At 41.8% G+C, this 27,814-nt stretch overlaps 1 protein-coding gene across 3 annotated transcripts in view; it reads left to right on the plus strand.

Annotated features, from left to right (window-relative positions):
- The window catches only part of LOC124777049 (protein N-terminal asparagine amidohydrolase-like), a 137,641-nt gene that overhangs the window by 64,384 nt on the left and 45,443 nt on the right, over positions 1-27,814 (plus strand). For 2 of the 3 annotated variants that reach the window (XM_047252317.1, XM_047252318.1), the window contains one exon: positions 22,609-22,716. In XM_047252317.1, coding sequence (XP_047108273.1) covers positions 22,609-22,716 — 108 coding nt within the window. Of the gene's footprint in view, positions 1-22,608; positions 22,717-22,819; positions 22,852-27,814 lie in introns of all 3 variants that reach the window. The other variant, XM_047252319.1, reaches the window with a different exon arrangement.

The raw sequence follows: 27,814 nt of genomic DNA on the forward strand, positions 1-27,814 counted from the left end.
AATGTGACAATAAACTTGACCACCAACAAAATTTGGAAGTCCAGTAGTCTGCATAATTTGGCAACTTCCTCCTCCTCCTCCTTCTTCTTCTTCACATTCTTATTAGTCCTTTTTATAGAGAAAGTGTTCTCTTTTGGTCAAGTTACCCTTTGCTTTATGTGCTAGCAGTCTAGTGACAAACGGCGTGCAGTGTACATGATGGATTCGATGTTCAAGATTACTCACTGCATTATAACTTCTATACCATATTTCACCTACGCATAAAGTGCGTGATTAATGGGACCACAATAGTGTGTTGCTAACTAGGGCACAATCACATTTTCCCTCCATTTCAGTCTAGGAGTAGTCATGTATATGTTGACACACCAGTAAGAACTGACCAGTTCAAAAATATTGTCGTGACAGAGCTGTTGACTAAATGTCTTCTTCTCAACACTTCATTTTGGTCCAAAACGGTGTTCATTATTCAGGAACACATATTTTCAATAAGATGCTAGCAGCCCTGAAAATTTAACTACTAATGAAGTTCAGTTGAAAAGGACCCTAAGACTTGTTAGTGGTGAATTCCTTCTATTCCGTCGTACTCCATTGATGAATTTCTTAGTAGAACCAACTGATGTGTATATGTTACTAATAATATCAAATATTGTGAATACATGTTGTAAAATGATTTTTCTGTTTTGATGGTGCATGGCTGCAATATCCTAAACAAGTATATACAGGGTGTTTCACAGTTCATGTTACACTTTTCTAGAGGGTGTAGAAGGGACTTAGTAGACCAGGTTTTACATAGGGACCCATGTCTGGAAATGTCATCTTGCTGCAGAGCATCGATGTTAAAGGCACTGATGCCTGTAAGTGTTTATATACAGGATGATTCCATGATGATGATAGAAGCTTTCAAGGATAACAGAGATGGGTAAATGTATCAATTTCAGGTAAGGGTCCCTGGTTCAGAAATGAACGAGTTGATAGCTATAAGCGTAAATTATTCTGATAATTCTGACAGTGGAATACATGTACTGGTACTGCTGTTGCTAAGACTGTAGGGTACACAACTTTCAGAGGTTGTAGTATGTACTCAGACAAGAAAAATTGTCTAGTGAACATGGGCTGTAAAATGCATACCTGAGGAGCTATGAGCACTTGTTCATCTTTGCTAGTATGAAACACATCTCCTTCAGCGAAGAAATTCTCGTAGCTAGACTTTTTTTCTTGTTTTGGTCCATACTGTCACCTCTGAAAGTTGCCTACCCTGTGTTCACGTGTCCCACTGTCGGAAGTATCAAAACAGTTTTTGCTTATAGCTTTCGACTTGTTCAATTCCGGTACAGAGGCCATTACCTCAAATTGATACATTTATCCTTCTTTGTCATCATTGAAAGTTTGTAACACCATCATGGACTCACCTTGTGTATACGTACAGTTACAGGTGCCAGCACATATAACTTTGATGCTCTGTAGCGTTGTTCAATGACATTTCCTGGCATGGGTTCCTCAGTGAAACTTGATCTACTAAGACGCTTCTACAACCTCTACAAGTGTGTAACCTGAATAGTGAAACACATTGTATATATCTACATGCAGTCCATTTACAAGCCTTTTTCTATTAAAATGACTATTCAGGAATTAATCTGTGATATAGATCGAGCTGTTAAAAAGAAAAAGGTTTGATCTACAGTTGAATAATCTTATGCTTAACCTGACAGACAATTTATTTCCTTGGGTGCATTGTAAAAGAATTTTATTACTGTTTATTTCACCCCTCACGGCGCCAAAACTTACATTCATTAAAAAGTTATTCATATCATTTTTTATTTATTGGTTCTTCCATTACATCTTAGAGAACAGTTCCATATTTAAAGTTGAATAACTAGTACACTGTTTTTGTTCTACAGCTTTTGGTTTATCTCAAGCTAGTTTTCGGTTTCTAGTGTCTGCAAAGGACACTGGTTCTTAGGTAACCAAGCATTATAGGCGAAGATACAGTCACTTTCATATAGTATTGTGCATCAAATTTGTTTCTTAACTTTGAATCACACTTTACACAATGGACAATGTTTAGCACAATAAATAATTTAACTACGCAATATTACAGGTTAAAAGCTTATAATGCTATTTTATTTCTTTGTGAGGTCTTGTCATTGGCTGAGAAACTGTTAAACTGAACACTCTTCATTTATTTTTTGCAACAAACCTGATTTTTAACATAGTAAGCAATGGACAGAATTATACACAATAATTGAAATACATGATCTTACAGTATTACAGGTTATATGGCTATGATGACATAGTTCGCGAGGTCACAATATTGGTTCAAAACCATCTAACTGAGCACTAGTGATTTATGTTGAGCAATAAACATGTTTTACATTGTAAATAACATTTTTACACAGTGGGCAATGTTAAGCACAGTACACAGTTAAAATATATATCACTACAGTATTACAATTTATATTGTTGAAATTTGTTGGCTAAGCAATGTCAGGAATAGGAAATTCTATCATGTTTTAATTTTCTGTAACAGTATGTGTCATTGTGGCAGTTTGTGAGTACGTGGCTGGTTGTTTGCATCATGTGAAGCTCAAAAGTGGGGATGTGCTCATCTGTAATTGATCATTTAGAACCAGCTGGGGATTTTGAGTTAAATGTCTGTTTACCTCAAGTACTTGTAATAGGCTCAGTTTTCTTCCTTTGTTGGCTTTATGTAGTGCTTCTCTGTGGACTTGGTATTTGTGTTATTTCTTCAGCACATGTTCGACAAAGGTGGAGTCTGACTTATGTAATCCCCAGCTTCGTACAAGTTCAATCAGCCTAGTTCTTATGGCTTGCCTATCTGATCAATATACAGTCAGTTGCAGTCATTCAAGTGATTTTGTAAACACCATGGTTACTTAAAAGATCTATTTTGTCTATGCTGTTGAATAGTATCTGGGTTATTGTCCTCGTACATCAAATGGAGCCTGTTACATAAAATGGAGTTTTGTAAGTGCAGGATTTGAACATTTTGGCTAATTTGTCAGATAGCCTTCCTATATATGGTGTAGCACCCCACTTAGTTTTAGATGTGACTGTTGCTGTAGATGGGACATACACATAGGGCAACATTTTTCTTCTCTGTTTTTTGTGTAAAATGTTGTAATAAACAAACATAATTAGAATGAAAACAATGTACATGTTTTCCAAACTTAAATATGGAACTGTTCTACCAAGAAGTAACAAAATAATCCATAAATAATATTAATAGTGCCAATACAGCACTTCCATCTGTCCTATACAGCAGGTTACTCAAGCAAAAATCGAAGGCAGCACAGCACATTTGGTTCAGTAAACAATGCCAAAAATTAAATATTACACTGAAATACGTGTGCATCAAGTCAAGAAGTACGTCAGCTGCAGCAAAAGAAGCAATGAAGGTCGCAGTTCCTGTATAGATAAAGAAAGAAATCAAAAACTGATACAGTGTCAAGGACAATCTTAAAGTGATGTATATATGAATTACACACATTCTAAACCCATGTGAATTTGAAGTTTTTGATAGTGAAATACTTGAAATAGTGCATAACATAATCCAGGAGATGTACTTACACTAAAAACACAGAGTAAACAACCTATGCAAACGTAATGCAGCCATAATCACAAAACATAAACAAAACTTTTTTTCAGTTCAAGTAGTAAATTTAACTGAAACAGTTCTTTCCAAGAAGGAAATGGAAATGCTAATAAAAGGCTTCCAATATGCCCTTCCCCTTACACCTTCCGGAAAACAGTTAGATGTATTAAAAGTTGATGTACACTGAAGCGCCACAGAAACTTGTATAGGCTTGCATATTGAAATACAGAGATATGTAAACAGGCTGAATACGGTGCTGTGGTTGGCAATGCCTATATAAGACAACAAGTGTCTGGTGCAGTTGTTAGACTGATCACTGTTGCTACAATGGCAGTTTATCATGATTTAAGTGAGTTTGAACGTGGTGTCGTAGTCGTTGCATGAGATGGGACATAGCATCTCTGAGGTAGTGATGAAGTGGGGATTTTCCTGTATGACCATTCCACAAGTGTACTGTGAATATCAGGAATCCAGTAAAACATCAAATCTCTGACATCGCTGCGGCCGGAAAAAGATCTTGCAAGAATGGGATCAACGATGACTGAAGAGAATTGTTCAGCATGACAGAAGTGCAACCCTTCTGAAAATTGCTGCAGATGTCAATGCTGGGCCAGCAACAAGTGTTAACATGTGAACCATTCAACGAAACATCATCGATGTGGACTTTCGGAGCCAAAGGCCCACTCATTTACCCTTGATGACTGCCCGACACGAAGCTCTATGCCTCACGTGGGCCTGTCAACACTGACATTGGACTGTTGATGACGGGAAACATTTTACCTGGTCAGACAAGTCTTATTTAAAATTGTATCGAGTAGATGGACATTTACAAGTATGGAGACAACCTCATGAATTCATGGACCCTGCATGTCAGCAGGGGACTGTTCAAGCTGGTGGAAGCTCTGTAATGGTGTGGGGTGTGTGCAGTTGGAGTGATATGGGACCCCTGATAAGTCTAGATAGGACTCTGGCTCAGGAACACACTTCTGAGTTTTAACACTTTCGCTGGCCACCAAACTCCCCAGGCATGAACATTATTGAGCATATCTGGGATGCCTTGCAATGTGCTGTACAGAAGAGATCTCCACCCCCTCATACTCTTATGCATTTATGGACAGCCCTGCAGGATTCATGGTGTCAATTCCCTCCAGCACTACTTCAGACATTAGTCGAGTTCATGCCATGTCGTGTTATGTCACTTCAGTGTGCTGGCGGAGGACCTGCACGATATTAGGCAGGTGTACCAGTTTCTTTGGCTGTTAAGTGTATAATACAGTCTAAATAACAACATCACAACTAAAAACTTAGTAAGGTGTGATGAACAAAAATGGCTTGAGTTAGACACTACTACATTACAATCTATGGACCAGGATATACTGAAGAACCTAAAGAAGAAAATTTCTCAAAATAACAACATTCTCACAAAAGGAGATGAAATAAGTCTCTTATTTCTCATGGAAAAAAGTAATTACATTGAGAAATTGAAACAACTTCTCACACCCATGTCCTCACCAAAGATCACATGAAAACATTCAACGAAGAAATAAAAAATCTAACCAAGACCTTCAAAAGCATAATACGTGAATATGGAGCTAAGAATTTGATCAACAACAACCCAGTAGCTCCTAAAGTATGTGGACTTCCTAAACTGCACAAGGAAGGCCAACCTTTATGACCTCTTGTGCCAATCTGCAATGCACCAAACTACAGAATTACCAAAGACTTAAATTTCTATATCAAAACATAAACAAAATTTAAATCTAAGTTTGGAATTATAAATTCAGTGGACCTTGTTAACAAAATTAAAGAGCTCCCTATTCCACATAGTGCAAAACTAATAGCTTTTGATTTTAGCAGCTTATTTAAAAACATACCAGTCAAAGAATACCTTGATATCTTGACACATGTACTACACAGAGCAGTTGTCTATGCTGTACATGTAGAAGACATAAAGCTGCCAAAATTTCAATTTGAAGGTACTCTATACAAACAGCTATATGGCTTGGCAATGGGGACCCTCCCCTCAGTTCTCTTTTTACCAGAGATATTCATGGACCATTTTGAAAAACAGTTCCTACATAATGAGCCTCTCAGTGATAATATCTAATATTGATACAGATATGTAGATGATGTGCTGTGCCTGTGGATCAGAACCAAAAGACTATTCAACACATTCCTAGGACATTTAAACTCACAACACAAAAACATACAGTTCACCATGGAGATTGGTAAAAAATCCGTTAACTTCTTAGACCTCAACATAGGTATCGCTACAGGCACACATAGTTTCAAAATTTACAGAAAACCCAACACTACAGACATGGCAATACCCTCTTGTTTACAGCACGTAATATCACACAAAGATGCTGCCTTCCATTCCAAGATACATTGTCTGACATCAGTACCAATGTCAAAACAGAATTTTCAGATAGAATTAGACACCATTAAATGTATTGCATCAAATAATGGCTATACTGCTGAATTAATGGGCAATATTTTACACAAAAAACAAAGAAGAAAAATGTTGCTCTATGTGTATGCTCCCTTTGCAGCAACAATGATATCTAAAACTAACTAGTGTACTATACATATTTAGGACAGCTATCTAACAAGTTAGCCAAAACTCTCAAATCCTGCATTTACAAAACTTCATTGTATGTAAGAGGCACTACAGTCCCTGTCCTATTGAATAGCAAGAACAAAACAGATTTGTTAAGTAACTGCAGTGTTTACAAAATTGCTTTCAGTGACTTCAACTAACTGTATATTGATCTGATAGGCAAGCCATAAGAACTAGGCTGATTGAACTTGTACGAAGCTTGGTATTACGTAAGTCAGACTCCACCTTTGCCGAACATGTGCTGAAGGAATAACACAAATAACTAAGCACACAGAGAAGTACTACATAAAGCCACCAAAGGAAGAAAACTGAGCCTATTACAAGTACTTGAGGTAAACAGACATTTAGCTCAAAATCCCCAGCTGGTTCTAAATGATCAATTACAGATGAGCACATCCCCACTTTTGAGCTTCACATGATCAATCAACCAGCCACATACCCACAAACTGCCACAATGACACATACTGCTACAGAAAATTAAAACATAATAGAGTTTCCTATTCCTTATCTTCCCCCCCTGTGGGTTCAGGGGTTAGAATAGTCCCGCGGTATTCCTGCCTGTTGTAAGAGGCGACTAAAAAGAGTCTCAATCTTTTCGGCCTTACGTGATGGTCCCCTGTTGGGTTTGACCTCCATCTCTCAAAATTTTTCCGAAGAGCGAGCCGATTGGGGAAGGGCGCTTTACTTGGCGCATTGTGTCCATCTTGCGATCAGACCTTTCGCCAGCTTCTTTGTCGTTGCATTGCAGTCCTGCCCGCTCTCCATCTCTTGCGCATGGATACGTTACTGCGTGCACTTTCCACCTTGTGCTGTGCAGTGCCACTTTCTGCACTGACGGCAACCATGGACCACATGTCACCTAACATCCAGCACGGTAGCCAGTCCGTTGTGGTGGGGCCGCCATGTACCCTGTTGGTTGTAGCCCCCTGACAACACAGGGATCGCTCTACTGATGCCTGCGCCGTTAACTCCCCATGTATGCCAAGGAGTAGATGCCTATCTCCCGGGGGCATCAGGACTCCCGGCAATGGCCATCCTGCCAGGTGGCTATTGCTGAGGCTGGTTGGCGCCCGTGGGGAGGGCCCTTGGTCGGAGTAGGTGGCATCAGGACGGATGACCTGCAATGAAGTGTGGTACATCATCTCTCGCTGGCGGCCAGCCGCCAGCAGTCTCCAAGCGTTCTCGGGCTCAATTTAATGCTCAGAAGTACGATCCGAAAACGTTCCCCTCCCTGGCCACACCATGGGAGGAGTGTAAGTCTCAGGATGGCGGTAACAGTTATTCGCCCCGATTTTTAGTTTGTACAAGAGCTGATGGTGAGTCTTTTCTATCCACAAAGCCTCTGTTCTTCGTCGAGCATTTAGAGTACAAGTTTTGGGAGGTGGAGGGCTTGTCCAAAATGCGCTCTGGGTCAGTACTGATACAAACGGCATCCTCCGCCCAGTCACGCAGGTTACTTGCTTGTGACAAGTTGGGGGATGTTAACGTTACCATCACACCACATAAGAGTTTAAATATGGTCCAGGGAGTTATTTTCCATAGGGACCTACTTTTGCAGTCTGATGACGAGCTGCGCGCCAACTTAAGAGCGTAGAGGTGTTCATTTCATCCGGCGTGTTCATCGGGGTCCGAGGGACAATCAGGTTGCTACTGGTGCCTTCATCTTGGCCTTCGAGGGTGATACATTACCGGAGAAGGTCAAACTGATGGTCTACCATTGTGACATCAAGCTCTATATCCCTCCCCCGATGCGGTGCTTTAAGTGCTGGAAGTTTGGCCACATGTCTTCCCGCTGCACTTCCAGCCTCACATGTCGAGATTGCGGACGCCTATCACATCCCAATACTCCATGTGCCCTGCCTCCCATCTGTGTCAACTGTGGAGAGCATCATTCACCTTGCTCGCCAGACTGCAAAGTCTTTCAGAAAGAGTGAAAAATCATGGAATATAAGACCCTGGACCGACTGACCTATACTGAGGCCAAAAGGAAATACGACAGACTACATCCTGTGTGAATGACTTCTTCTTACGCCGCTGCTACAACAACTGTGCTTGCCCCATCAGTTTCGAGACTTCCAGCCAGCTCGATGAGTAGTACAACTCCTCCTGCCCCCTTGCCCGTGGGGGGCTCTACCTACCCGGTTGCTCCTGCACCACCTACCTCAGGAGCAACATCCTCCCACCCTTCGGGGACATCCGTCCCCGATTCTCAGCAACTCTCTTGTAAGGGTTCCCTTGGGTCCCTCCCTTCCCAGGCTTCCACAAGTGGGAAGGATGACGCCAGACAGTGGCATAAGGCCCCCACCAGTGGCTGGTCGTAGGGCTTCGCGATCCTCTTCCGTCCCAGAGACTGAATCGGTGAAGCCTTCCCAGCCAGTGAAACCCAAGGTTCAGCGAGAGAAGTTCAAGCGAAAGACCTCTAAGGCCAGAGAACTTGCGGTGGCACCGACCCCATCGCACCCTTCGAGTTCTGCGTCTGAGGATGAGGTCAAGATCCTGGCGTCCGCTGAGGACCTCGATCTCGCCGGTCCCTCAGACGCCATGGATGTCACTCGCGCGGGTACTGAAACGGTGGCAGCAAGTGAACACACAGCGTAAACAGCCTCCCCAGTCCCTTCATGCCTTTCTCAGCCATGGACAATACCATCCTCCAGTGGAACTGCAGTGGTTTCTTCCACCATCTAGCCGAGCTCCGACAACTTATCAGCCTTCACCCTTTCTTCTGTATTGCTCTTCAGGAAACTTGGTTTCCAGCAATGCAAACCCCCACCCTCCGTGGCTATCAGGGTTATTATAAGAACCAGGCAGCTTATGAAAGGGTGTCTGGTGGCGTCTGCATCTATGTCCTTAATTGTCTTCACAGCAAGTCTGTCCCTCTACATACATCTTTGGAGGCTGTCGCTGTTCGGGTGTGGACGCCACAGGCTGTTACCGTCTGCAGTCCTTACCTTCCACCGGATGGTGATGTCGCGCAGCATGTCCTGGCTGTGCTGATAGCCCAATTGCCGCCACCTTTCTTGTTACTGGGAGTCTTCAACGCCCACAACCCTCTGTGGGGTGGGTCAGTGGCAACAGGTCGAGGCACCACCATTGAGCATTTATTGGCACAGCTCTATCTTTTGATTGTAAATGATGGTGCCTGCACACACTTCAGTGTGGCGCATGGCACGTACTCCGCCATCGACCTTTCGATCTGCAGCCCTAGCCTCTTACCGTCTGTCCAGTGGAAAGTGCATGACGACCTGTGTGGAAGTGACCACTTTCTGATCTTTCTGTCACTGCCACAGCGTCAGTCTTCTGGGCGCCCTTGCAGATGGGCTATGAATAAGGCTGACTGGGACTTGTTTTCCTCCACTGCCGCTATTGAGCCTCTCTCTAATGATGACATTGATGCGGTGGTTCAGTCCGTCACCACCGGCATCGTTACTGCTGCAGAATCTGCCATTCCCCGTTCTTCTGGGTCCCCTCGGCGGCAGACTGTGCCTTGCTGGTCGCCTGAGATCGCTGAAGCGCTTAAAGATTGCCGGCGGACACTCCAGCATCACAAGCGACATCCCTCCATTGAATACCTCATTACCTTCAAACGGCTGCATGCCTGGGCCCGCTGCCTTATCCGCCAAAGCAAGCAGGAGTGCTGGGAGCGGTATGTGTCCACCATTGGCCTCCAGGTCTGGGCCAAGATCCGATGCCTCTATGGCTATCGGACCCCTGTCAGCGTCCCTGCACTCTCACTGAATGGAGCAGTTTGTACAGACTCCGACGAAATTGCCAACAGCTTGGCAGAGCATTTTGCTCTGAGTTCCGCTTCTTCCAATTACCCACTGGCCTTCCGCTCCATTAAAGAGCGGATGGAACATCGGAGCCTTTCTTTTCGCACCCACCATCCTGAATCCTACAATGTTCCATTCAGTGAGTGGGAATTTCACAGTGCCCTCGCCGCTTGTCCTAATACCACTCCTGGGCCAGATAGCATCCACTGTCAGATGCTGAAACACCTTTCAGTGGACTGCCAGCGACGGCTCCTCGACCTTTACAACCGTATTTGGGTCGAGGGTGAGTTTCCGTCTCAATGGCGGGAAAGTATTGTTATCCCCATTCTGAAAACTGGGAAGAACCCTTTGGAGGTGGACAGCTACCATCCTCACCAACGTTCTTTGCAAGTTGCTTGAACGGATGGTGAGCCGACGGTTGAACTGGGTACTGGAGTCTCGGGGCCTTCTGGCTCTGTCTCAGGGTGGGTTCTGTAAAGACCGCTCCGCCGCCGACAATCTGGTGAGCCTGGAGTCGGCCACCCGTACTGGCTTTGCCCGCCGTCAGCACCTGGTCGCTGTCTTTTTGACAGGCGGAAGGCGTAAGATACGACATGGCGTCATCACATCCTTTCTACGCTTCATAGATAGGGTCTTCGGGGCCCTCTGCCGATCGTTATCCGAAATTTTCTGTCGTATCGTACCTTCCGCGTGCAAGTCGCGGCCTCCCATAGTTCCTCCCGAGTCCAGGAGAACGGGGTACCATAGGGATCTGTCCTCAGTGTCTGCCTGTTTTTAATTGCAATAAACGGGCTCACTGCAGTGGTGGGACATTCTGTCTCCACTTCCCTGTATGCTGACGACTTCTGCCTTTACTACAGCTCTATTGGCATTGCAGCTGCTGAACGTCAGCTACAGGGCGCTATCTGTAAGGTGCAGTCTAGGGCTGTAGCATTTCTGCTGGCGACGCCCTGTTCACCCGGAGCCACAGCTTTATCTTGATGGTGAACTTCTTGCTGTGGTGGAGTCACATAGGTTTTTGGGTGTGGTTTTTGATGCCTGGTTGACTTGACTGCCTCATATTAGGCAGCTCAAACAGATGTGTTGGCGGCATCTAAATGCTCTGCGATGCTTGAGCCACACCCGCTGGGGCGCCGACCTATCTACCCTGTTACGGCTCTAACAGGCGTTAATCCAGTCCCGCCTGGATTATGGGAGCCTGGCTTATGGCTCAGCATCCCCATCTGCATTGCGGGTGCTGGACCCTATCCTCCACAGTGGGATACGCCTTGCCACTGGTGCCTTCCGGACCAGCCCTGTGGACAGCATACTTGTGGAGGCAGGCGTCCCTCCACTGCGGTTACGGCGCCAACGTTTGCTGGCCGCTTATGCTGCCCATGTTTTCAGCTTGCCTGGGCATCCTAACTATCGGCTACTATTCCCACAGTCACATGTCCATCTTCCAGAACGTCAGCCCAGGGCTGGATGTATCATCACGGTCCGCGTCCGAGAGCTTCTCTCTGGGCTTGGGGCTTTACCTCTTCCGCCTCCTTTCCGGGCACATCTGCGTACACCCCTGTGGTGTGTGCCTCGCCCTCGCCTTCAGCTAGAATTGACACAGGGCCCGAAGGACTCAGTCCCTCCGGAGGCCTTCTGCCGACACTTTCTTTCCATCCTCGCAACATTTCAGGGCTCTGGCATTGTTTACACTGACGGCTCGATGGTTGCTGGTCGTGTCGGTTAAGCGCTAACTCTAGGGGACCATTTCGAACAACGTTCACTGCCAGCTGGCTGCAGCGTTTAAACTGCTGAGCTGGTCGCCATCTTTCATACCCTAGAGTATATCTGCTCCTGCTCAGGTGAGTCCTTCGTGATCTGTAGCGATTCCCTGAGCGGTTTACGAGCTCTCGACCAGTGTTTCCCTCGTTCTCGTCTGGTTATGGCTATCCAGGAGTCCCTCCATACTCTTGCCTGTTGCGGCTGCTCTGTGGTCTTTCTGTGGACCCCCGGTCATGTCAGTATCCCGGGCAATGAACATGTTGACCGCCTGGCGAAAGAGGCCACCAGTAAACAATATCTGGATGTTGGCCTCCCAGAGACTGATTTGAGGACAGTCTTAAGCCGCAAAGTTTTTGCGCTATGGGATGATGCATGGCGCGAACTGACCATGCGTAATAAACTCCGTGCTGTCAAGGAGACGACAGCTGTGTGGCGATCATCCCTGCGAGCCACTCACAGGGACTCAGTAGTCCTTTGCCGGCTCCACATTGGCCACTCCTGGCTGACACACAGTTATTTACTGTGCCGGGAGGAACCTCCTCTATGTCGCTGCGGGGCGGCTTTGACAGTGGCCCACATTTTGTTTCCCTGCCCCCTTTTAGCTGTGGTCAGGCAGACATTTGCGCTGTCTGATGTGCTCCCTGCCCTTTTAACTGATGACCCTGCTATGGCTGGCTTAGTTTTATGTTTTATTCAGGCAGGGGGTTTTTATCGTTTAATCTGAGTGTTTGTTATGTTATTTTGTGTTGATTCTGGCCTTTGGCCTACGATTTTAGTCTGAGTTTTTAATGTGTTTCTCGGTGGTTGGCTTTTCCTTTTTTGTTTCTATGGTCGGCCAACCACCGTCACACACTGTGTGATTTTAGTTCGTCTTGTCTGGTCTTTGTCTAAGTTTCTCTTGCTCTGTGTCGTCTGTGATCTATTCTGTTAATCGTTTTTATTCTCTGTGGGTGCTTTTAGTATTTCGAAAAAGGGACTGATGACTGTAGCAGTCTGGTCCCTTTAATCCCACAAATCAACCAACCTATTCCTTATCTTACTTATCTCACGAAATTCAACAATATAACTTGTAACACTTTAATAATGTATATTTTAACCGTGTACTGTGTTTAACATTACCCTCTGTGTAAAAATGTTATCTACAATGTAAAACATGTTTATTGATCAACATAAATTACTAGTGCTCAGTTAGATAGTTTTGGACCAATGTCGTGACCTCACAAACTATGGCATCATGACCATATAACCTGTAATACAATAAGATCATGTATTTTAATTATTGTGTAGAATACTGTCCATTGCCTAAAGTTTAATTTACATTGTTGAAAAACATGTTTGCTGGACAACATAAATGAAGAGTGTTCAGTTTAACAGGTTCTCAGCCAATATCAAAACCTCACAAAAAAGCATTATAAGTATTTAACCTGTAATACTGTGTAGTTTAACTATTTATTGTGCTTAACATTGTCCATTGTGTAAACCAGTGTTAAGCAACAAGTTTGATGCACAACCCTCTGTGCAAGTGATTGTATTTGTGCCTATAATGTTTGGTTACCTAAGAATCAGTGCCCCTTGCAGACACTAGTCAGATTTTTTCCTGAAGGTGCCTAATAAGCTGGAAACTAGTTTGAAATAAATGAATCAGTAGAACAAAAACAGTGTACTTGTTACTCAACCTTCATATAATTTTTCCATCTAGTGCTCTACTTATGAATATCTTTGTGACTCTCAAACTCAAGTGGTTTATTAACAACATATTTCATAAGTGAATAAGGCTATGGTTAATATTCCCAGCTGTTTATAGAGATTCATATTGCAAGATGTACACGTGTGCACACACACATAATTCTAATTTCTTTCTTTTGTGTAAAGTGAGGAGCTAACCCAGGGTATCATCATATAGGAAATCAGTGAATGAGAACCTGCAACGTATGTTAATTTGCTACTTTCTGTATGCCCAAAGTTGGCAGTTACTCTTGTGGCAGAAGTAGCTGAACTGAAATATATTACTTGAACTACTTAGAGTAACTTTCTGCATTTCTGTTTCTGAAATAAGTACTAAACCAGGCATGTGCTGAACTATGCAGTCCATAGAAACAACAAAGGAAAATTCAGAAAGGAATGTGACCGTGTTATGAAAAGTGTAGTTGCTACTCACCATATATAGCGGAGATGCTGAATCGCAGATAGGCAGTGTGGCCTCAGCAGCCAGAGACTGCCATCATGTGTGTGTGTGAGTTGTGTTTGCCTGAGTGTGTGTGTGTGTGTGTGTGTGTGTGTGTGTGTGTGTGTGTGTGTGTGTGTTTGTGTGTGTGCACTCTATCTCTGAAGAAGGCCTTGTTGGCCGAAAGCTTCTTTGTCGTTTTGCCCATCTGCGACTCAGTGTTTCCGCTATATGATGAATAGCAACTATCCTTCTCATAATATTGTTATGTTCTATAAAAACTTAACTTTGCTAAATAAAATATTATGACTGACAAAATCAGATGCCTCCAATAACTCACAGGAGATCCTAGCTTATCATACTTTATCATTGAAATATTTTTTGATGTTCTCAGTAAATTTATAAATAGCTAACACTGTAGAATGGTCCTTTTTGAAATCTAAACTATGATTGGTTTAGTATCCTATTATTAAAAAGTGGGCAACAACCATGTAGTGCATTGCCCTCTCAAAAATTTGAGAAAATGGTGTGAGAAGAGACAGTGGGCATTAGTTATTGATGTCTATGGAGTTACCGTTCGTGTTGATAGGCGTAACAAAGGCATTTTTCAATCTGTCTGGGAAAACGCCTTAAATTAATGATACGTTACATGTTATAGGGCCACAACTTCTTAGTGTGCTATTGGACATATATCCACCTCATATGAACTTTAACTTATTAGAGTCATGATGATCTTCTGAATTATTTGCAGCAATTTTCTCACCTCTGTTTAAAAAGTAATTATTAAAAATATATGCGACATATGAACTAGCTTTCATGACGAGGGGTGGCAGCCTTTTCAGTAGGTGTAGGGGCAACAGTTTGGATGATTGACTGATCTGACCTTATAACATCAACCGAAACAGCCTTGACGTGCTGGCACTGTGAACAGCTGAGAGCAAGGGGAAACTACAGTCATAATTTTTCCTGAAGGCATGCAGCTCTACTGTATTGTTAAATGATGATCACATTCTCTTGGGTAAAATATTCCAGTGATAAAACGGCCCACCCATTCGAATCTCTGGGTAGGGACTACACAGGAGGACGTCTTTGTCAGAAGAAACAAAACTGGTGTTCTATGGATCAGAGATTCCGGAATGTCAGATCCCTTATTTGGGCAGGTAGGTTACAAAATTTGAAAAGGGATATGGATAGGTTAGAGATAGATATAATGGGAGTTACTGAAGTTTGGTGGCAGGACTTCTAGTTGTGTGAATACAGGGCTATAAATGCAAAATCAGGGATAATGCAGGAGTAGGTTTAATAATGAATAAAAAAAATAGGAATATGGATAACCTACTATCAACGCCATAGTGAACGCATTATGCAGCCAAGATAAACATGTAGCCCACACCCACCACAGTAGTACAAGTTTATGTGTGAACCCACAGATGATGAAGAAATTGAAAGAATGTGTGATGAGAGAAAAGAAATTATTGAGATAGTTAAGGGAGATGAAAATTTAATAGTTATGGGGGCCTGGAATTAAACAGTAGGAAAAGGAATAGAAGGAAAAATAGTATGTGAGTATGGACTGGGGGAAAGGAATGAAAGAGGAAGCCGCCTGGTAGAACTTTATACAGGGCATAATTTAATCATAGCTAACAGTTGGTTTCAGAATTATGAAAGAAGATTGTATACATGGAAGGGATGTGGAGACACCGGAAGGTCTCCAATTGATTATATAATGCCAAGACAGAGATTTTGGAACTGGATTTTAAATTGTAAGGCATTTCCAAGGGCAGATGTAGACTCTGACCACAATTTATTGGTTATGAACTGTAGATTAAAACTCAAGAAACTACAAAAAAGTAGGAATTTAAAGAGATGGGTGCTGGATAAACTGAAAGAAGCAAAGCTTGTTGAGAGTTTCAGAGGAGCATTAGGGAACAATTGACAAGAAGAGGGGAAGGAATGCAGTAGAAGAAGAATGTGTAGCGTTCAGAGGTGAAATAGTGAAGGCAGCAGAGGATCAATTAGGTAAAAAGATGAGGGCTAGTTGAAATCCTTGGGTAACACAGTAGTTATTGAATTTAATTGATGAAAGGAGAAAATATAAAATGTATTAAATGAAGCAAGCAAAAGGGAATACGAATGTCTAAAAAATGAGATTGACAGGAAGTGCAAATTGGCCAAGCAAAAATGTTCAGAGAACAAAGGTAAGGTTTTAGAAGCATATATCACTAGGGGAAAGATAGATGCCAGGTACAGGAAAGCCTTTGGAGGAAAGAGAAACATCTGTATGAACATCAAGTGCTCAGATGGAAACCAGTCCTAAGCAAAGAAGGGAAAGTAGGAAGGTGGAAGGAGTATGTAGAGGGTCTAAACAAGGGTGGTGTACTTGAGGGCAATATTATGGAAATGGAAGAAGACATAAAATATGAGATGGGAGATATGATACCTTGTGAGGAAATGACAGAGCACTGAAAGACCTAAGTCAAAACTAGGCCCCGAGAGTAGACAACATTCCGTTAGAAGTACTGATAGCCTTAGGAGACCGAGTCATGACAGAATTCTTCCATCTGCTGAGCAAGATGTTTGAAACAGGCAAAATACCCTCACTTCAAAAATAATATAATAATTTCAATTACAAAGAAAGCAGGTGCTGACAGGTGTGAAAATTACCAAACTATAAGTTTAATAAGTCACAGTTGCAAAATACTAACACAAACTCTTTGCAGAAGAATGAAAAAACTGGTTGAAGCTGACCTCAGGGAAGATCAGTTTGGATTCTGGAGAAAAGTAGGAGTACGTAAGGCAATACTGACCCTACAACGTCTCATAGAAGATAAGTTAAAGAAAGGCAAACTTATGCTTATAGCATTTATAGACTTAGGCAAAGCTTTTGACAGTATTGACTGGAATACTCTCTTTCAATTTCTAAAGGTGGTATGGGTAAAATATAGGGAGCAAAAGGCTATTTGCAGTTTGTACAAAATACAGATGGCAGTTATTAGAGAGGAGCTTGAAAGGCAAGCAGTGGTTGAGAAGGGAGTAAGACACGGTTGCAGACTATCGTTGATGTTGTTCGATCTGTATATTGAGCAAGGAGCAAAGGTAACAAAAGAGACATCTGAAGTAGAAGTTAAAGCCTAGGGAGAAGAAAAAAAAACTTTGAAGTTTTCTGATGAAATTACAATTTTGTCAGTGACAGCAAAGGACCAGGAAGCAGTTTAATGGAAATGGCAGTGTCTTGAAAGACAGAGGGAATTACATTAGGAAACGAGACACTTAAAGTACTAGATGAGTTTTACTTTTTGGGCAGCAAAATAATAGATGATATTCAAAGTAGAGAGGATATAAAATGTAGATTGGCAATGGCAAGAAAAGCATTTCTTATGAAGAGAAATTTGTTAACATTGAGTATAGATTTATGTGTCAGAAAGTCTTTTCTGAAAGTATTTGTATGGAGTATAGCCATGTATGGAAGTGAATGTGTATGATAAACAGTTTAGACAAGAAGAGAATGAAAGCTTTTTAAATGTTGTGCTACAGACGAATACTGATGATTAAATGCACAGAACACATAACTAATGAAGAGGAACAAAATAGAACTGGGGAGAAAAGAAATTTGTGGCACAACCTAACTAGAAGAAGGGATTGGTTGGTAGGACATATTCTGAGGCATCAAGGGAACACTAATTTAGTACTAGAGGGAAGTAGGGGGGTACAAATCACAGAGGAAGACCAACAGATGAATGCAGTAAGCAGATTCAGAAGGATGTAGGTTGCAGTACTTACTTGAAGATGAAGAGGCTTGCACAGGACAGAGTAGCATGGAGAACTGTGTCGAACCAGTCTTCAGACTGAAGACTGCAGCAACAACAATGAACTAGCTTTTACAGTGCCCCCTGTCTCTTTTTAATAGTGTAGTACATGTACTTGCTTCTACCCCTTCCACTTAATACAAAATAAGCTGTCGAACAAAATTAAAGGATCTCTCTCTTTTGTAGACCCTGTCATTTTCTCCTTTTGTGATGTCATTTTCTCCCTTTGTGATGGCTGCTACCTTCCTCTGCTATTGCACAAAACAAGATGCCCTGCAATGTCACCCTTGAACTTGGCACTGCTTCAAACAGCAAGATGTTACACCTGCAAAAATAAGACCAGAGCTCAGAAGTTCATGTGAGGTGTGAGATGGATTAATGAGGTCACATTGGCACCACATCTCATCACAATTCTGCCTATTGCTTCTGTGGATGTACCATACCATGGGAAAGTTGTCACACCCCCCATTACCCATGTCTCATCTCATCTCTCAGTGCCTTTGTGCCCAAGCTCAGAACCCCAATGCTCAGTGTTGTACTCATCTAGTTTTGTCATGTATGGCTGAGGAATACATTTCAGACACACCGCTGCTCAGAATCGACACTAGAATGCCTCAGGAGGTATCATAAAGGGCATGAATGAAACACTCTCTTCCCTTGGGACATTCATTTTCACACATTTTGCAGTCAAATATGAACATTTTCAGTGTGATGTGCAGCTGGATGATGTTCTTGATAACCTTTGACAGTGATGACATGGGGCTGCAATCTTATTGAACATTTCACCTCTTTTGGAGTATAGCATGACTGCTACTTTTGCTGTGGTATACAGGATGGAACCACTAGGGACCATTCACATTCATTTGATGAAGTGTTAACTTGATCCAAAGCAGAAAATGGTATTTTATGCATTTACATCCCTCCTTTTTTGCACCCACGTGTGACATGTGAGCAGTGGGGTGCAACATTGATACACTTGTCAACAAAATAGCAAAGGATATCTCAAGACCACTCTATTTTGGCAACACACTTGGTACCTCCTGTGTGCTATTATTGGGTGCCTTAAAAAGTCTCTGTACATTTACACCCATTCACCAAGTCGTAGGCATCAGCTGATAGGCAACTCTTTCGACACCCCTCAGATTTCACATGAGGCCAGCAAGTGCCAGTGCAACAGCATAGCATCAATGAACTGTTTTATTCTGATGCATGGTCAAACCATTTTTAGGACAAAGAAGGACACACATTCTGATTTCAATGATTTTGTTTAATGATTTAAATGAATTTTCAGTAACACGCAGTACCACCTCTAGTATTAATGACAGCCTGGTGTCGGCAACTGTTGTTCCAAATGTTTCTAACACAGAGGCCAATTTCTAATGTGTTCCTGGCTGGAGATACATGTGCCTTAGCCTTTGATCCATGAAAACCCAAACACATTCATTTGGGTTAAGTTGAGGCTGTTGGAAGCCATTCCATCACCAAGAGGCTTGCTATTTTGACATAATCTTGGGTAACCTGGGTGATGTGAGGGTAAGCATTGTCCTGCATCATTGTGAAGTGTGGTCCTAATGCTGCAGCCTTCAGAATGAGATACAGCTCCAGTGTCTCATCCTGCTAGCACTGAGTGTTGAATGCTGAAGGTGGCATGACAACAAAGGGCATTTTCCTATTTAGCTAGGTGTGTCCCAGATCATGACAGATCTGCCCATGAATGCGTTCTGTGGGGAAATGACATCTAGATGATTCCTTGCTCAACACTGTGATGCCAATCACAGATCCTGTCATCATGGCCCTCCATGGAGAAGTGTGACTCATCTCTGAAGAGCACCCAGATCCAATGCTCCATGCCCCACTGCACATACTGTCTTGTGAACTGCAACCTGGTGACATGATATACACGTGTCGAGGTGGGCACCTTCATTGACTTGCACAAATGAATGCACAGTTCCCACAACCATTACCAAATTGACCAATAGCAGCAGCATGATAATTGGCTAGAGTGTGTGCTGCCACTAATCGGTCCCAGACTACCTATCACCTAATAGTGCAATCGTCACATGGTATAGTGCAATGGCGGTGGCTCTGACCTAGATGTAGTGTAGTTGCATCTGTCTCCTGACGTCATTGCAACACCCTAACTACCACACTCTGTGACACATCTAGCATGTATGCAATGCATCACTGTCACCTGCCATCTGCAGCCAGAGCAACAGCTGGGCTAATGCCAGTAGAAAATGGCTGTCTTTGTACCATTATTCTGTGAAACAAAACAAACATTCCAGTTCCTCTGTGCTGATATGAGGCAGAGCTTACAACAAATGTTGTTATTCACAGAATCCTTACCATGCACTGAAAATAATGAGACAACATGACAAAGAAACGCAGCTCACCATTTAAGAGCTATCTGCAGAAAGAGGCTTGTGCACCAAAACAAAAGAGCTGAGTTGTCCTACACTGCTGCAGTAATGCTTGCCGGCTGCATGCAAAATCTGTGAGATGTCAAAAGATTTGCCTATCCTGCCAGCGCAGCGCCTAGGAATCGGTGGATGGGTGAATTTGCGCAGGGACATTTTTAAAACACTCAACAAAGGTGTGTTGGTGGCACTGCGAGTGTTGACGAACTGGTGTGGGGGGGAGGGGGGGGGGGAGGTGTTAGAGGACCCTTTGCCATTTCAATCACATGCATGTCACTATCCCACCCCACTGGGCACACACCGCATGAGGGCATGAGAAATGAGGACTCGTGTTCAGATTTCGTTGAATAGTATTGAATTGTCCCTAGTGGTTCTACTGTGCATACTAGAGCAGAAACCAAACATTCTTAAGGTGTGCGATCATGTTCAATGGGGTTGTAGCCCCTCGGTGCCCTTAGGGGAGGGTGGGGTGTTAGCAGTGTTAAAGATTGTCAAGAATATTGCTGTGTTGCACATCACCTGCAAAATTGTCATTTTTTACTGTGAAATGTGTCAAAATGGACACTCCAAGGGAAGGAGTGGTTTCATTCATGCCCTTTATGACACCTTCTGAGGCTTTTTCATTTCTATTCAGAACAGTGATGTTTCTGAAATGTTTTTCTCAGCCAACCATTAGAAAATTGCAAGACTGGGCGTCAAATGTTCTGACCTTTGTCACGCTTCCATCAAGAAAAGGTGTGAGAAGTATGTAAAGGGAGTTGTGACAACCTCCCAAAGTGTGACACATCCATGATTGTGTTGTGAACAATTTGGGGGGAATTCGGTGCCAATGTGACATCATTTACCCACGAATAGTTCTCGAGTATTCAGTCTCGTGGCATCATCTAAATGGCATGATATTTCGGCAAGCTGACTTCTTGCCATGTTCAGACATTCCTGATGACTGTGTTATGTTTGCTGGGCACCATCTTTATATCCTCCTCCCCCCCCCCCCCCCCCCCCAACCTCCAAATTTCCCAATCCCCTCTCCTGCTCCCTCCAGCCAGTGGACCTGATGTGCTGGTGGGGGAAGCACCACTTTTGACATTGATCCAGAGCCTTCAGTCATACCACAGCTGGTGCTGGACATGGCTCTCTGCTGGTGTGGCGACAATTCTTCTTAGCCCTCTTCTGTTGTAGTGACAGAAGACCTCCACATAGACTGTTGCTGTGCTCTGAACATGCTCAAGGCTGAGTCCCAGGTCTTGCTTAATTGAAACCCGCTGTTCTTATTTATTAGTCCATCATGATCTCTCCAGCTTCTTTGAGAATACAATCTCAGAAGGTGTTGGATTATTGCAACAATTTGGTGTTGTCATAATTCATCGTATGTCTATGGGAGATGCAGTGTTCTGCCACAGCAGACTTAGTCATCTGAACAGTGTCTGTTTGGCATTTATGCTCTGTACATCTCTCCTGTACTGTCTGTATAGTCTGGCCTACTTACATTTTGCCACACTGGCAAGGGATGTGGTAGACTTCCAGTTTCCAGAGTCCCAGGTCATCCTCGACTGATCCTAATAAGGTTTCCATCTTGGCCTGTGGGCAGAACACACACATGACATTTTGTTCCCAGAATATTTTTCCAATTTTTGCTGATGCATTCCCATTATAAAAACCTTATTAGGATTAGTCAAAGATGACCTAGGATTCCAGAAACTGGGAGTCTACCACATCCCTTGCCAGTGAGGCAAAATGTATGTAGGCCAGACTATCTGAACAGTACAGGAGAGATCCACTGAGCATAAATGCCAAACAATGTTCAGCTGACAAAAGTCCACTGTGGCAAAGTAATGCATCTCCCACAGACATACCATGAGTTATGACAGCACCAAGTTATTGCAACAATCCAACACTTTCTGGGATTGCGTTCTCAAAGAAGCTGTAGAGATCTGACTGCATGATGGACTAATAAATAGGGCAGTAAGTTTCAATTAAACAAGGCCTGGGACCAGCCTTTTGGCACGCCAGCAGAGAGCCACATCTGGCATCAGCCATGGCACTAGTGAATGCCCTGGATGGATGCTTGACACCGTGCTTCTGCCACCACCGCACCAGGTCTGCACCCAGAGGCACTGATTGGAGGCAACATGAGGTTACAAAGGAAGGTTGTAGGTACTTTTGAGCCTAATTTCGATTTTCTGTGTCATGATTGGAGAAAATGGAGTGGTTTCAAAAAAGTGAAGCTGTAATCATATAAATGTTAGTTTTTTTAATGACTGTGTTGCTGATATTGATAAAATGCTGATGTAAAGTTGTCCATTTGTTACCTAATGCAGTATACTATTTAAAATGTACAATATTGTCATGTTCCCATTACTAGAGTTGAGAGGATAATTATTCATACAAAGTATACTAAGATCATTTAAGACCTTTCAAAGCATTAATGTTTAATTCCTTTTACTCTTTATATTTATGCAGTAACCTTCCATAAACATCCCGAAAAGGTTAATGTCACACTTGCATGTGTTGGAGATATCAACACAACTGTGAAAGATGGCAAACACTGGCCATCATTGTATGGAGTAGGTAAGTTGCTGAAACTTTTTTGTAACTCAGTAAGAATCCAACATACTATTTAAAATTCTAAAATGTTATTAATTAATATTGTAGAATTATCAATTTATTGCAGATTGTGAAATAACCACATCCAATTACACAATGGTGAGTGTTGACAAAGGGCTTTGTTTTGTAAGTCTCATCTGAAATATTGAGCTGTATCTTGGACTTGGAACTCCAGAAGTATCAGCAGTGTTTCACTAGTATTTCAGTTGCTTGTACATAGTCCTGCAAGATACATCACATGCTATACAGAATGGTCCTAATCAGGTTCCATGGCAGTTACCTAATAGGAAACTATTACTGTTGAAACTTGGGAATTCAACAGCAACTCCATCTCACCTGACATCAACTGGATATGGTGTGTGGGTTAAATGTCCAGGCTGTGGAAAGCAAAATCATTACTGTAAATAGTAGATCATTGACAGTATTTTGGATATAAATGAGTGTGGTTTCAGTGTTTTGTATTCATGCATATAAATCAAGTTTATGTTTTCTCAGCAGCCTCTATTTCACAGTTGCAAATTCTCTATGTTTCCAGAGGACTAGGATGTGAATTGCAGCATGAAAAAGGAGAATAGTGTGTGTAATATTCTTTGCAGAATATTGTGCAATTACTTCTTTAAAACACAGTACTTTTTTTGATCTGTATCTTGCCATACACCCCAATTAACCATGGAAATTGCTGAGATGGGGTTGCTTGCATGCCTCAACAATGTAGGTAGTGTCCCGTAGGTGCAATGATAACAGGGGAGTATCCATGGGGAGTCCAGACAAATGTGGTTCCTGAAGAGAGGCTGTAGAATTTTCAGTAGCTGCTGGGGCAACAGTCTTGATGATTGGCTGATTTGGCCTTGTAACATCAGCCAACATTGCTTTGCTGTGACAGTACTGCAAACAGTGGAAACCAAGAGGAAACTAAAGCCATTATTTTTCGAGGGCATGCAGCTCTACGGTATGGTTAAACGATGATGGCACGTTCTTAGGTAAAATATTCCAGTGGTATAATAGTCCTTCATTTGGATCTCCAGGTGTGGACTCCTCACAAGGATATCATCATCCAGAAAAACAAAACTGGCATTCTACAGGTTCTAGCATGGAATGTTAGATCCCTTAATTGGGCAGGTACGTTAGAACATTTAAAAAGGGATATGGATGGGTTGACGATAGATATAGTTATAATTAGTGAAGTTCAGTGGCAAGATTAACAGGACTCCTGGTTGAATGAGAACAGGCTTATAAAGACAAAATCAAATAGGGATGATACAGGAAGAGGTCTGAATAAGAAAACAGGAAACCAGATAAGCTACTAAACAGCATAGGGAACACACTATTGTGTCAAGATAGACAAGAAGCGAACACACACCACAGTAGTATTAGTTTATATGACAACTAGCTCTGCAGATTGTGAAGAAATTGAAACAATGTATAATGAGATAAATAAATTATTCAGCTAGAGTTAAGGGAGATGAAAATTAAATTGTGGTAAAAACTGGTATTTGGTAGTAGGTAAAGAGACAGAAGGTAAAATAGTGGGGGAATGTGGGCTGGAGGAAAGGAATGAAAGAAGAAGCTGCATGGTAGATTTTTGTACATAGCATAATTTAATATTCACTGAAACTTGGTTTAAGGATCATGAAAAATGGTTGTATATGTGGAAGAGACCTAGTTTTGATTATATAATGGTAAGACAGAAGTTTCAGGACTATATTTTAAACTACAAGATGTTTCTGGGGGCAGATGTGGACTCTGACTGTAATTTATTGGTTATGGATTGCAGGTTATAACTGAAGAAATTTCAAATAAGTAGGGAATTAAGGAGATGGGACCACAATAAGTTGAAAGAACGAAAGGTTGTTGAGAGTTTCAAAGGAAGAATTAGGCAATGTTTGACTGAAAAACAGAAAGAAGTATGGTAGAACATGTATGGATAGCATACAAGCCCTAGCAGAAATCCTTGGCTGTCACAGTAGACATTAAATTTAATTGATGAAAGGAGAAAGTGCAAAAATGCAGCAAATGGAGCATATGAAAGGGAATACGAATGTCTAGAAAATGAGATTGACAGAAAATGCAAAATGGCTGAGGTGGAATGACTAGGGGCAAAAGAAAGTCTGTAGAAGCATTTATAAATAGCAGGAAGATAGATACTGCCTGAAAAAATTAAAGAGGCCTATGGAGAAAAGAGAAGCAGCTGTATGGCTGTCAAGAACTCAGATGGAAAACCAGTACTAAGCAAAGAAGGGAAAACTCAAAAATGGATGGATTACATGGAGGGGATATACATGGGAAATGAACTTGAAGGCATTTTATAGAAAGGGAATATGAAGTAAATGAAGATGAGGTGGGAGATATGATACTGCAAGAAGAATTTGACAAGAGTGCTGAAAGATCTAAGTCACAAGAATGCTCCTGGAGTAAAAGGTCTGTGAAATGAAACTGCAGTCAAATTCTTTCTACAAGGTCGCAGTGCACTAGAGACATGAGTAAAATATGACAAAGATACTAGTTTTCAGTATCAAACTGTCTTTACTTTTGAAATAGGGGAAGGAATGGGAGAAAATGTAACCATTCAGAAATTAACTGGATTCCTCTCTCATCTCTGTCTTGTCATTATCCCTTTACTACAGATCTTGTTTATGTGATTCTGAAAACCAGCATTTTTATCAACTGTCTATTGCTGTCTGGCAAGTATGAGGCTGTCTTAATCTTATGCACTGAAGGAATGAACCTAAAACCACCAATGAAACCTGTTAGTTGCACTACAAACAACAAATGAAAAATGTGCGTAAAAATTCATGGCTACAAAACTACAGACTGACTCGTTGTTGTTGTGGTCTTCAGTCTGAAGACTGGTTTGATGCAGCTCACCATGCTACTCTATCCTGTGCAAGCCTTTTCATCTTTGCATAACTATCAGAACCCACATCCATTTGAGCCTTTGTACTGTATTCATGTGTTGGCCTCCTCCCACAATTTTTACCCCCCTCCCCCCACTTCCTTCCATTACCAAATTGACTGTTCTTTAATGACTCAGGACATGTCCCATTAATTGCTCCCTTATTTTAGTCAAATTGTGCCATAAATTTCTTTTTTTCCCAATTCATTTCAGTATCTCCTCATATGTTATTCAATCTCTCCATCTAAAATTCAGTATTTTACTATTCTTATTTATATTTTGTCTTGACTAGTTTTAGAGTTTTTTGCGCAACATTTCTGAAGATGAAAACTTGACCTTTGAAACACATCAATTTTAGTGTTTTTGCACTGTAAATAGTTGTTTGAGACAATATTTCAGATATGTTCTTAATCATTCTTTTCAAAATATTCTGTTCTCTTCTTATGTGAACTGCTTATCATCCACATTTCACTTCCATAGAAAGCTGCACCCCAGATAAGTTCCAAAAAAACCTCCTAAGATCTGATGTCACCAAATTCCTCTTTTGCAGAAATGCTTTTCTTGCCTCTACTGTGGCCATCATCAGTTATTTTGTTTCCCAAATAGTAAAACACATCTCCTACATTTACTGTCTTATTTCCTGAGTTATTTCCATCTGCATCACTTGATTCAATTTGACTACATTCCATTCTTCTGGTTTTACTTTTGTTAATGTTCTTTTTATAATCTGTTTTCAAGACACTATTAATTTCATTCAACTGTTCTTCCAAGTCCTTTGCCGTCTCTGACTGAATTACACTGCCATTGGCAAAGCTCGAAGTTTGTATTTCTTCTCACTGAATTTTAATTCCTTTTCCAAATTTCTCCTTGGTTTCCATCATAGCTTGCTCAATGTGAAGACTGAATAATATCAGGGTAATCTACAACCGTGCCTCACTCTTTTCTCAACTATGACTTCCCTCTTGGAGCTTTCGGTTCATATAACTGAAATCTGGTTCTTGTACAAATTGTAAGTAACCTATTGCTACCATAAAAAATTCAAAGAGTATAATCCAGACAACATTGACAAAAGCTTTCTGTAAATCTACAAATGCTATCAACATAGGTTTGCCTTTTTTCAGTCTGTCTTCTAGGACAAGCCATTTGATTATTACTGCCAACATGTCACTACAATTCTCTGGAATCCAAACTGATCTTCCCTGAGGTTGGCCCCTGCCAGTTTTTCCATTCTTCTATAAATAATCTGTACCAGTACTGTGCAACCATGACTTATTAAACTGATGGTTCGGTTGTGTTTACCCTTGCTAGCATCTGCCTTCTTTAGATTCTGCATTGCTATCTTCTTCATGAAATCTTAGGGTATTTCACCTGTCTCATACATCTTACACACCAAGTGGAATAATTTTTGCATGGCTGGCTCTCCTAAGGATCTTAATAACTTAGAGAGAATGTCATCTGCTCCAAGTGCCTTGTTTCCACTTACATCTCTCAGTACTATATCAAATTCGTCTTGCAGTATCACATCAGCCATCTCATCTTCTCATAATTCCTCTTCTCTTCATAAAACATTGTTCTCAAGCTCAATTTTGTTTCCTTTATATAGATGCTCTGTAAGTTCCTTCCACCTTTTAGTTTTCCCTTCTTTGCTTTGTACTTTCCTGCCCTCTGAGCCCTTAATATTCATACAGCTATTTCTTTTTTTTCTGAAAGACTTTCTAAATTTCTTGTACGTGGCATTCATCTTTCCCTTAGTTATGCATGTTTCTGCAGCCTTTTATTTGCTCTGTAGCCATTACTGTTTAACCATTTTACATATTCCACCAGTCTCATATTTTAGAAATCTGTACTCCCTTTCACCTGCTTAATTTGCTGCATTTTTATATTTTCTCCTTTCATCAGTTAAATTCAATATAATATGTGTTATGTAGGAATTTCTTCTAGGCAGTGTCTTTCTACATATGTGATCCTCTGCTGCCTTCTGTATTTCAATTCACAAAATTATGAAAGTCATTCAATAACTAATGCAACACATTTTTTTCCTGGGCAGTTTTGGTTGAAATAGTGCAAAATTTGTTGTGGGGCATAGTGGAATATTTCCGCCTCAGCCCCTATAGTTTCATGACGTTCCGATATGTGGTGGCACTATATGTAGCCTTCAAAATGGCATTT

This window comes from Schistocerca piceifrons, chromosome 2, assembly GCF_021461385.2.
Source record: "Schistocerca piceifrons isolate TAMUIC-IGC-003096 chromosome 2, iqSchPice1.1, whole genome shotgun sequence".
In the NCBI taxonomy this organism is placed as follows: Eukaryota; Metazoa; Arthropoda; class Insecta; order Orthoptera; family Acrididae; genus Schistocerca; species Schistocerca piceifrons.